Source organism: Schistocerca gregaria, chromosome X, assembly GCF_023897955.1.
Source record: "Schistocerca gregaria isolate iqSchGreg1 chromosome X, iqSchGreg1.2, whole genome shotgun sequence".
Taxonomy (NCBI): Eukaryota; Metazoa; Arthropoda; class Insecta; order Orthoptera; family Acrididae; genus Schistocerca; species Schistocerca gregaria.
In genome coordinates, this window is record NC_064931.1 from 140,309,615 (window position 1) to 140,322,131 (window position 12,517).

Sequence of the window (12,517 nt, forward strand, 5' to 3'; positions counted from 1 at the left end):
CATATCAGCGCACACTCCAGTCAAATATAAAGTCAGTAAATTCAACTAAATACCTAGGAATTACAATTACAAACAACTTAAATTGGAAGGAACACAGAAAATGTTGCGGGTAGGGCAAAACAAAGAATGCATTTTATTGCAGAACGCTTAGAAAATGTAACAGATCTACTAAAGAGACTGCCTACACTATGCTTACCCATCCTCTTTTAAAATACTGCTGCACCATCTGGGATCCTTCCCATATGGGACTGACAGAGTACATTGAGAAAGTTCAAAGATGAGCATCATATTTTGTATTATCACGAAATAAGGGAGCGTGTGTGACTGATATGATACAGGATTTCGGGTGAACATCAAAACAGAGGCATTTTTCGTTGAGGTTGAATCATCTCACGAAATTTCAAACACGAACTTTCTCCACTGAATGAGGAAATATTTTGTTGACGCCGACCTACATAGGGAGAATCTATCATCGTAACAGAATAAGGGAAATCAGAGCCCGCATGGAAAGATATACATCTTTGGACAGATGTGTTAGACAGTGTCTTTAGTGTGCCTGTCAATCGCTTCACATTGCTCTTTTTAGTTCAGAGTCAAAGTGATCACAGAAATTCCAGAAACGAAAGAGTCTCTCGCCAAGTAAGTGGATCTGGTGAGAGATTTCGCCTGAGGCTATGCAGCCCACAAAACATAAATGTCATGCATTTCTTTCTTCAAGACAATTCTCAGCCGCATTCTGCAGGGGCAATGAAGCTTCTGCAGCATTTTCGATGGGAAATGTTTGATCACCTGCAATACAGCCCCTAATTAGCTCACTCTGATGTTCATCTCTGCTCACATGAACCACTGGCTATGAAGACAACATGTTGGCACAAACAACAAAAGGCAGACCAGCGTAGAGAACTGGTGGAAAGTGCAGGTGGCTGATTTCTGTGATGAGGATACTGGAAAGTTTTTACAACACTACAACAAATGTCTAAGTCAAGCGGCAACTATTTAGAGAGGTAGCTGGAGGTTGTGGCTAACTCTTCCAAATAAGAACTTTTCAATTTTCACTGTGGTTTCCATTCTGCAACTGATCCTACCTTACTTTCCAAACAGCCATAGTAAAATTCCAGAAAAAACTAGAATTTTTATTCATATGAAAATCAACCACATACACTTAAGTAACAAACTGAGTCACGAAATACAAGGCATCTCAACACCCCTCGTTTTTATTCTCTGATCAATGTTTTGTCTTTGCACTTTTCCTGTCATGTGTGCACCAATTAACTGTCAAAACACAAACAGTTAAATTTGTAAACCAAATCAAATGGAAAAACAAAATGTGAATACACTGTCATTTTTAAGTGTATCGCAACTTCTCTAGGAAAGTCCTGTTAATTTATTTTCACATCATTATGTTCCCATTTCGAACTGGTAATGTAATGTGTGTTTCTATATAGTTAAGCATGGTAATGGCTTAAACAGCCAAAAACACTTGTGAAACAAAGGAAAAGTCAAAATAAATATTATCCTGAGCGTAAAAATACTATATTTATTTACCTAAGAGAGTTGCTGATTAACTGGACAATGCATCTTGTCATACTGGAGAAGATAACAATAACTTTTGTGAGGTACCTTACATTATGTTATTAGGATAATCAATGGACAAAAATAAGATAGCAGCTGCAAAACATTATCTATCAAATTTCATGAAACAGCTTGTGCAAGAAGAATCAGATATCCTCAGTTTCCAGTAACTCCTGAATGTGCTAGATGCAATTCACAATACCGGGTCTTTGTAATGAAACTTTCCCTAACACATTATAGCATGGAAACTATTTACTGTATGAGTACCAAGCTTAGCAGCATTAATGTCAAGAGTATGAGGTGCATGATTTCCATCTGTTACAGCGCCACTGTCCAGTTCCAATCGAGTAGATTTCCCCACCATGTTATAGTTCTGGGTGGAGATTTTAATTTGCCGGATATAGACTGGGAGACTCAAACGTTCATAACGGGTGGCAGGGACAAAGAATCCAGTGAAATATTTTTAAGTGCTTTATCTGAAAACTACCTTGAGCAGTTAAACAGAAAACCGACTCGTGGCGATAATATATTAGACCTTCTGGTGACAAACAGACCCGAACTATTTGAATCAGTTAATGCAGAACAGGGAATCAGCGATCATAAAGCGGTTACTGCGTCGATGATTTCAGCCGTAAATAGAAATATTAAAAAAGGTAGGAAGATTTTTCTGTTTAGCAAAAGTGACAAAAAGCAGATTACAGAGTACCTGACGGCTCAACACAAAAGTTTTGTCTCAAGTGCAGATAGTGTTGAGGATCAGTGGACAAAGTTCAAAACCATGATACAATATGCGTTAGATGAGTATGTGCCAAGCAAGATCGTAAGAGATGGAAAAGAGCCACCGTGGTACAACAACCGAGTTAGAAAACTGCTGCGGAAGCAAAGGGAACTTCACAGCAAACATAAACATAGCCAAAGCCTTGCAGACAAACAAAAATTACGAGAAGCGAAATGTAGTGTGAGGAGGGCTATGCGAGAGGCTTTCAATGAATTCGAAAGTAACGTTCTATGTACTGACTTGGCAGAAAATCCTAAGAAATTTTGGTCCTATGTCAAAGCGGTAGGTGGATCAAAACAAAATGTCCAGACACTCTGTGACCAAAATGGTACTGAAACAGAGGATGACAGACTAAAGGCCGAATTACTAAATGTCTTCTTCCAAAGCTGTTTCACAGAGGAAGACTGCACTGTGCTTCCTTCTCTAGATTGTCGCACAGTTGACAAAATGGTAGATATCGAAGTAGACGACAGAGGGATAGAGAAACAATTAAAATCGCTCAAAAGAGGAAAGGCCGCTGGTCCTGATGGGATACCAGTTCGATTTTACACAGAGTACGCGAAGGAACTTGCCCCCCTTCTTGCAGCGGTGTACCGTAGGTCTCTAGAAGAGCGAAGCGTTCCAAAGGATTGGAAAAGGGCACAGGTCATCCCCGTTCTCAAGAAGGGACGTCGAACAGATGTGCAGAACTATAGACCTATATCTCTAACGTCGATCAGTTGTAGAATTTTGGAACACGTATTATGTTCGAGTATAATGTCTTTTCTGGAGACTAGAAATCTACTCTGTAGGAATCAGCATGGGTTTCGAAAAAGACGATCGTGTGAAACCCAGCTCGCGCTATTCGTCCACGAGACTCAGAGGGCCTTAGACACGGGCTCACAGGTAGATGCCGTGTTTCTTGACTTCCGCAAGGCGTTTGACACAGTTCCCCATAGTCGTTTAATGAACAAAGTAAGAGCATACGGACTATCAGATCAATTGTGTGATTGGATTGAGGAGTTCCTAGATAACAGAACGCAGCACGTCATTCTCAATGGAGAGAAGTCTTCCGAAGTAAGAGTGATTTCAGGTGTGCCGCAGGGGAGTGTCATAGGACCGTTGCTATTCATAATATACATAAATGACCTGGTGGATGACATCGGAAGTTCACTGAGGCTTTTTGCAGATGATGCTGTGGTGTATCGAGAGGTTGCAACAATGGAAAATTGTACTGAAATGCAGGAGGATCTGCAGCGAATTGACGCATGGTGCACGGAATGGCAATTGAATCTCAATGTAGCGAAGTGTAATGTGATGCGAATACATAGAAAGATAGGTCCCTTATCATTTAGCTACAAAATAGCAGGTCAGCAACTGGAAGCAGTTAATTCCATAAATTATCTGGGAGTACGCATTAGGAGTGATTTAAAATGGAATGATCATATAAAGTTGATCGTCGGTAAAGCAGATGCCAGACTGAGATTCATTGGAAGAATCCTAAGGAAATGCAATCCGACAACAAAGGAAGTAGGTTACAGTACGCTTGTTCGCCCAATGCTTGAATACTGCTCAGCAGTGTGGGATCCGCACCAGGTAGGGTTGATAGAAGAGATAGAGAAGATCCAACGGAGAGCAGCGCGCTTCGTTACAGGATCATTTAGTAATTGCGAAAGCGTTACGGAGATGATAGATAAACTCCAGTGGAAGACTCTGCAGGAGAAACGCTCAGTAGCTCGGTACGGGCTTTTGTTGAAGTTTCGAGAACATACCTTCACCGAAGAGTCAAGCAGTATATTGCTCCCTCCTACGTATATCTCGCGAAGAGACCATGAGGATAAAATCAGAGAGATTAGAGCCCACACAGAAGCATACCGACAGTCCTTCTTTCCACGTACAATACGAGACTGGAATAGAAGGGAGAACCGATAGAGGTACTCAGGGTACCCTCCGCCACACACCGTCAGGTGGCTTGCGGAGTACGGATGTAGATGTAGATGTAGATGTAGGCCACCAGGTGCCAAAATCGGTCATCATGATTCACAGTCTCACACACCTGACCAGTCACAGTGCACTTTTTGACATGTCAACATGAGCTTGGACAAAAGGAGCAGGGTATTATTGGTGAAGCTCTACTATCAAAACAACAGTAATGCTGCAGCTCCATTTTGACAATATCACTGGCTGAAAGGATTACAGAAGGGTCTTCTTTCTCCACCTGCTGTGTGGAGCATGATGAAGAAGTTCAAATCAGTTGGAGAATTGGGTGTCACTCTGGAAGGACGGTGATGACTGGTGGCACCACAGGTGGTTGATGAATTCGCTATTGCTATGACAGACAATGCTGTATGCAATTCCCAATCATCAAGCTGTGGAATGCTGTGTCACGACAGTTGAACATCCCGTGGCCCGCTGTACGGAAGGTTCTTTGAACCATTCTCAAATGCTGTTCACACAAGATCCATATCATACAGCAGCTTGCACCACAGGATGCACAACAACGTGTTGACTTCACTCTTCACTTTCCCACAAGGATTGGAGTTTATGAGGGCTGGGCCTGGGCCATCCTATGGACAGACGAAGCTCATTTTTCTCTGATGGGTGATGTGAACTCACACAATTGCTTAGTGTGGGGATCTTCACCTCCAATCACTATGTATGCAGTTCCTCTGTATGGCAAATATGTCACTGTATGCTGTGGGTTTACAGCTACATTCATCATGGGCCCATTCTGTTTTGCACAGCCAAGGACCAAATATATGCAGTGTGGCTGGCCAGCATTACTGCGATATCCTTCAGCAGCATGTCATAACCACCCTACAGCAGAGAGATGCATTGAATTCTACCACTTATGCACAAGATGGCGGTCCACCACACATCGCTCATGAAGTTCACTTGCTTCCCCAAAAAATATTTGGAAACAATCGAGTTATTAGCTGATCGTTTCCAAATGCTTGGCTGGCACAAACGCCTGATCTCACTCCCTGTGATTTCTGGTTGTGGGGCTACCTGAAGCACAGGGTTTACCAGGGTGCTGATCTGAAGCACAGCATATCAAGAGAGGTAGCTCGCATACCTATGGACATGCTTTGTTCTGCTGTGCAGAATGCAATCTTGCACTGACAGGCTCTTGTGGACGCAGATGGGCGCCATATTGAGCCCCTTTTGTAGCAGTAATGGTACTGGTATGTAGTGTTATGATGTCCGTGTTTCAACCACATCTTTATAATCATCGAATTTTATATTTGATTTTCGTCCTTGGATTATGGCAACCCTAAGATGAGTGATGTGGATATACTGAACAAGTGTGTTCAATAGAGAAAGACAGCAAACATGAGGTGATCAAAAAAGTAGAAAAAAACTGGATGTGTAGCCCTCAAAAGTAAGCTGAAGGTGAATGACACGAAATATTGTGCAACACATCTAGTTTCGTAAATAAATTGCCAGTATCTGGCAAGTAACATATAAGTAATGCAAAGGGCTTTTCATGTGATGTGTAGCATGTTTTGTGAATGCAGTAAATAGCATTTTTTGGTAAAAATGTATATTTTATGATAACCTATATTTTTCTGTTATCTCTGCAGTCTTGTGTTGTCTGTTACCTGGATCATCATGAGTATACTATATTTAATTTCACCTTATATAGCTATTCCTACATTCAGGTTTTCATTTAGCAAAGAAAGAATAAATAATAATAATTATAATAATGTGAAACTCTCACAAATTTATAGAAATAGATTTCCTCTTGTAAAAAGAAGTGGGAAAGTTTTAAACACAAGGTCTCCTGAAGGTAAGACAAAAATCTAATTCATAATTGCAAGCCAGGTGGTACATAGCAAAATGAGAAATGAAAAATACACCAATGTTTTCCACAGGTATCTGAGATATACTAATTACAGTGCAGTAAAAAGCAGTAACTGGAGATTTCAGTTACACATGTATACAAATATTTTGTATTGCAACCTATTTAGTTAATTTACATTGATGCATGTGGTTTAACTCAAGGATAAATACAAATATAACAAAAAATGGAAGGAAAATTATTTTTTTTATAACACGCAGCTCTGTCATTTCCTCTATTGTCTGCAAGATAAGGTACAATTCACCAGACCTTGCATGCACTACTGCTACACTTAAATGCAAGTTGAAAATGGTCACATTGATTCCAAATCCCATCTGTACAGACTCTCTCTCACTCTCACTCTCTCTCTCTCTCTCTCTCTCTCTCTCTCTCTCTCTCTATATATATATATATATATATATATATATATATATATATATATATATATTCTCTCTCTCTCTCTCTCTCTCTCTATATATATATATATATATATATATATAGAGAGAGAGAGAGAGAGAGAGAGAGAGAGAGAGAGAGAGATAGTGTGTTTCTTTTCCCACCTCCAAAAAGGATTTGTCTGAAAGCTAGCTATGTTGTCTGTCTTGTGTATCTACCTACATGGCTACTCTGCAATTTGCAATTCACACTTGAAAGGGGCACTGCAACCTTTGATATTATGAAGTGGTGATACTTTACTGCTTATTCATCATTGACTTCTGGAATTTTTGATGCTGAGTGCACTTTTTCTCTGGAGGGACATTGTCTTGCTATTTAACAACAACAATGGTCCAGCACATTATCTATGTGATGCTTCCAATTTACATAGTTTGTAACTAATCTCTAGGTGTTTGGTTTAGTCGACAACTTTTAAATTGTGATTTATCATGTAGCCAGAATTTAACAGATTGTTTTAGTATTCATTCCAGAGCCTTACACTTCACTGTTGATGTGTCAACTGCTGCTTTTTGCACCCTGCATATATCTTGCCTTTATGTGTCTTGACAGAGTTTTACACCACTTCAGCACAAAGGACTCTCGCATTCACTAATTGCAAGCATTCTGCACTACATCTGTTTATGGTTAACAATAAAAAAATTTGACATTTGGCTGCCTCTGTCACCTACAGTTCCACCCACCTCCAACAGTGGCCTCCCTCCTTCCCTTCATTGTCCTCAGTATCATTACAACTTACTGGCCAAGCATGTAACGTGGTGCAAGACTGGTGCGATGTTCATTGTCATCTTACTCACCTGTCCCAGCCACATGAATTTGCAATTGCAGACCATTACCTTAGCACACAATGCCGTGTGATGTATGAGAAGAGAATGATTCTATCCTCAGTTTCATTCGCCTGGGACTGTGTGATAAAAGAGGTGGATCACTATCAACTATCCATTTAAGTATAGTCTAGAGCCCCCCATCTGCAGCTATTATAATTTCAATATTTGACCAGAATGTTGTTGTGGTTGGCAGGAGAGCCAACCCGTATAACTAAAGGAGGCCGAAATGCACGCGTTATAGCTCACGCACGCTGGCGTGAGGTCTGGAACATGGCAAGGGAATTAGATTTGAGAAAAACGGACGTAGCTGGTGGAATACTTAACTTTAATTCATTAATGACGAACGTCGCTCTTGACATTATATGATTTACAATATCAATGGAAACTGATCATGGCGCCTTGCTAGGTCGTATCAAATAACGTAGCTGAAGGCTATGCTAACTATCGTCTCGGCAAATGAGAGCGTAGAAGTCAGTGAACCATCGCTAGCAAAGTCGGCTGTACAACTGGGGCGAGTGCTAGAAAGTCTCTCTAGACCTGCCGTGTGGCGGCGCTCGGTCTGCAATCACTGATAGTGGCGACACGCGGGTCCCACGTATACTACCGGACCGCGGCCGATTTAAAGGCTACCACCTAGCAAGTGTGGTGTCTGCGGTGACATCACAAATGTATTCAAGGCGCCCACCTAGTAACCAACTTTGTTTTGGCTCATGGTCACAGTGACACTGCAGCAGCACCCAGTGCACATGTGAAAGGCCAATGCTCTGTTTGCAGTAGGGGCTCTGGAAACCCTAAGCAGAGAAGACATTAGCCACATAATGCTTGACATAATGGAGAAAGCACATAATTTTTTTTCTCTGAAGTAGTGGTATCTGTGATAATTTTAGCTTAGATATTCACAAGTAAGTGTAAATCAGTCATCAAACTGGGGGCTGGTTTGAACAAAAGAGTGCAAATGTTTTTTATTCCAGTCTTTGATCACAATATGAAATTTTTAGACAATGACCGGTTTCAGTCCGTAATGATTATCCTCAGATCTTTTTTACACCATGTCCAAAAGTGAGTTGCGAGTTGCAATAATGACTGTGTGGATGATGCGGCCTATTCTACACCTTATTTTAGATCTATATGACGATGCTATGATGATTATATTTATGTGTTTTGATGATGCCATTATGGCCTTATCACTTTAGGACATCTACATCTACATCTACATCCATACTCCGCAAGCCACCTGACAGTGTGTGGCGGAGAAAGCACATACTTTTTACATGATGTAAAGAAGATCTCAGGATGGTCATTACAGACTGAAACTGGCCATCGTCTAAAGAATTCATATTGTGATCAAAGACTGGAATAAAAAACATTTGACAGTGTTGGATCATTGTTTGTATACGTGACCATGTCGTAGTTGGTGAAACAAAAGAGTGCTTTTATAGACCACAGATTGGTAGAGGCAGAAGGAGTGGATGAGTCCTAACAAGAGGAAGCTGAATTCCTACATGCCCCACATATTTTCAGTTCATGATAAGTGGTACAGGTTTGCAGTAGTCTCTTACAATGCAACTAATAGCATACAATAATCCCTTTCAGCCACAGTAGATGTTAAATATATCTCAGGATTCTTTTAGGTGGTGAAGCTCTGTTGGTAAGATAAGAATGGTACATTCTAGTAGTTTGAACATTAGCAGGTAGGTCCATTGTTACAAGCTATTACAACGTTATAGTTAACCACCCATAAACTGTAGAGGCTAAATTACAGGCATTTATCTCTTCAGGACAGAAATGGAACCAGTTTGTCGAAACAACTCGGGAAACAGTTTAGATTCAACTCATTTATGAATGAAATTGTAGTTACAGTGGAGCCAGACTGGAGGGAAATGTGGAAGTTCTCTGGTCTGGGAGCAGCTGGGGAGGTATTTTGGAATAGGATCCTACACTGCCAATAAATATCTGATATAATGACTTATGGCTGTTTCATAGGATGCTCAGCCACACAACAACAGCAGTGGGCTGAGCTGTGGCTGCTAGGAGTGACAAATGAGAACGAAATGAGCAAACGAAACCAAGGCATTTCCATGTGCTCATTTTTTGTGGCAAACAAGTCCTGAATCATATTACCAATTTAGAATCACCAATTGGTTCACATGTATCTGCTATGATGAAATCCAGTCTAACACATTGTTCAGCCTCTATATTTACATGTTTCACCTGGACATTGGTTCCTATTATGAGTTCCCTGCATGGACATAAGCATTACTGATCAGTGGGCTTTGAGTTAACCTGTGACTCAGGCATCCTTGCACTTTGAAAGTTAGAATTTCAAGAGGGATATCACTTGAAACAAAAAGCATAAAAACGAAAACAGAGATAGTGTGGTTAGAGGATTCAGTGTAATTTACTAGGTATGGTCTTATTGGGGGTGGTATGCCATTGCCTTCCTCCAACCTGACTTACCTGATCTGTTATAGGGAGACCTACAGTTGATTTTGGATTCTAAACTAGAGTGCAACTTATTTTTCACTTCAACAAACATTGCTGGAGGTGAAAGAAGTGAGGGACGATGGATTAAAATCTTAGGACTGGCTAAGAATCAAACTCCAGAGTTTTGGATTCATCATCTGGTACTTAATCACACCATTTATTGCAATTTAACAACAGTTATTACTTTTTTAGATTGTAACAGCTGGTTCACATTGTTACTGTATGCCTTGTTCAAGGGAATGTGATCAGTTAATGACTAATTCAACAGACACATACTAATAATTTAAAACTACATGTTTTTGCAACATAAGTACACTGTTTTGTTATGGTTGCATGTAAACATCTAGTCAATATTATGGACTGAACATACTACGCAAGAGCTGCATAAGATGTGGTGTACCTCAAATGAAGGATTACTTCTACATGCAGTCCATCCTCAATGAAATTTCTAAAGTCATTAACCTTGAAACATGTATGGTGTTTAATTTTACCAGTAACGTTATTAAATAGTCATAGCTAATGGACTGTAAGAGTAGAGGAACAACACTTACTATTATTGTCTTAACTCATATCCTTCAAACAAATATATTTATGTTTCCATTAATATTTACACCTCTCGGTCTGAAGTACTGTACAGCTGCACCAACAAACCTGTTTTGTTAATGGCGCTATTCCCACACAGATAGTGAATAAACCTCTGGGTTTTGAAGTTGAAAGAGGGAAACATCAGATACACTGAAATGGAGGTGTGCCCAGGCGATTTCATTGGTTAAAGCAACAGCTCACGATAAACATGTCTGTAATTGAATTCTATTCTGGCACAAATTCAGTTGTCATAGGTAAATAATATAGAAGTAGGAACACAAATGAACCAATATCTTTGATTTCAGTATAGGTATATAACTTACTGTTTTTTGTAATCTCCCATTTTGGCAATAGCATCATTTAGTTCTGCCAGACTTTGCTCGATTATTGAAATTCCCGTAAGACAGCATTTTTGTATTTCTTTTTCTATAAGTTCATCAACCTGGAAGAAAAGTTATAATTAACAAATCTGCAAATTAAAAAGATTGCTTATGATAAGTACTGAACATTAATTTTTTACTGAAAAATCAGCAAAAACATGCCACAAATGAGATAAAAAGGTGTTTACATCACTTTCTTTTGAAGAACAGAAGAAGAAAATGCAAACAATAAATGCAAGGAAAATAAATGTACAGAAAAGAAATGACTCTCAATTTTTTATCTGAAACTCTAAAAGCTTTCTTAAATAAAACGATTGTTGTTAACACTCTACATTTTTATTCAGCATTTCTACATATTTGCACCCTTCTACGACTAGAAGGGCTCCAAATTGTAATGTGTAAGACAGCAGTGTGGAACGTTAACTGTTGTTACATGGGAAACAGCGAGCTGTAATCGAGTTTTGACTAGTTCATCCACAAATGGAGCACTCTCTCCTTCAGCATGAAGGTGCCAGAACACACACAAGCAGTGCGACATCTACAACAATCCAAGACCTTGGGTTCACTGTTATCGATCCTCCTCCATATGGTCCTAACTTGGCTGCTCTATCCAATTTTCCAAAACTTAAAGAACACCTTCAATGACTTCAATTTGATGATGATGGAAGCAGTGCAAGCAGAGGTGAGGTTGTGGCTCTACCAACAAAGTGGAAACATTCTATAGTGACGGTACCAACAAATTGGTCTCTCAGTGGGAGAAATATGTTTGTTGCAAGAATGACTGTTGAGAAATAAATATGTAGATATGAAGACTAAAGATGTAGAGGGTTAACAGCAATTGATTTACTTAAAAACCTTAAAGTATTTTCACATGAAAAGTTTAGAGGCATTACTTTTCAGCATGTCCTCATAAACCAAAGGAATAGCCAGCTTTTGGGCACAGAGTTGACACGTCATTATTCCTTTCTATGATAGTATAGTTGATAAATCAATTAATGACTTGTCTTGGCATTGGCTGGAATGGTTTCAGCCCAGATTGCAGAAGGGGGAATAATAATTATTGGCTGTATGCCTGAAAACAGACAGTATATGTCTTTCCTTGAGGAAACTTCATGAATTACAATAGAATCCAAATACTGAAAAAGACTGAATAAGGGATTTAAAATAAACTGCCATTCAGGCACAAATATTTATTAATGTGAATTACAGCACTAAATATCACACAGTACCAAATTTTGACACAAGTACAGGAGTAGAGCTAAGAAAACGAAGTATATATGCAAAGTTCTTGCAGCATATAAGAAAGATGTTGATTGTTTTAATTCTGGACAAGTGTATTTGTATGAGGTTCAAACACGTCTGAGTACACAGCAAACACAGATCCCAGAAGCAAAGATCAATGGACACACATTGGGAGAGACTTCAAGAGTGAAATTCATCGGTACCCACATGGATAATAAACCGTGGTGGCAACAATATGTGGATAAGGTAAATGAAGAAGCTCTGTTCGGCCTGCTTTGCACTCTGAAATCTCTCCCAATGTGTTGACCTGCAAACAGAATTGTTAGCACATTTTCAGTACTGTCACATGCTATAATCTTGAGGGACATTGCAGCTA

At 39.6% G+C, this 12,517-nt stretch overlaps 1 protein-coding gene across 4 annotated transcripts in view; it reads right to left on the bottom strand.

Annotated features, from left to right (window-relative positions):
- LOC126297897 (uncharacterized) overlaps positions 1-12,517 on the bottom strand; it is a 302,392-nt gene that overhangs the window by 216,018 nt on the left and 73,857 nt on the right. For 2 of the 4 annotated variants that reach the window (XM_049989205.1, XM_049989208.1), the window contains exon 4: positions 10,843-10,961. In XM_049989205.1, the coding sequence (XP_049845162.1) occupies positions 10,843-10,961 (119 nt within the window). Of the gene's footprint in view, positions 1-10,056; positions 10,732-10,842; positions 10,962-12,517 lie in introns of those variants that run through there. The other 2 variants (XM_049989207.1, XM_049989204.1) reach the window with 2 other exon arrangements.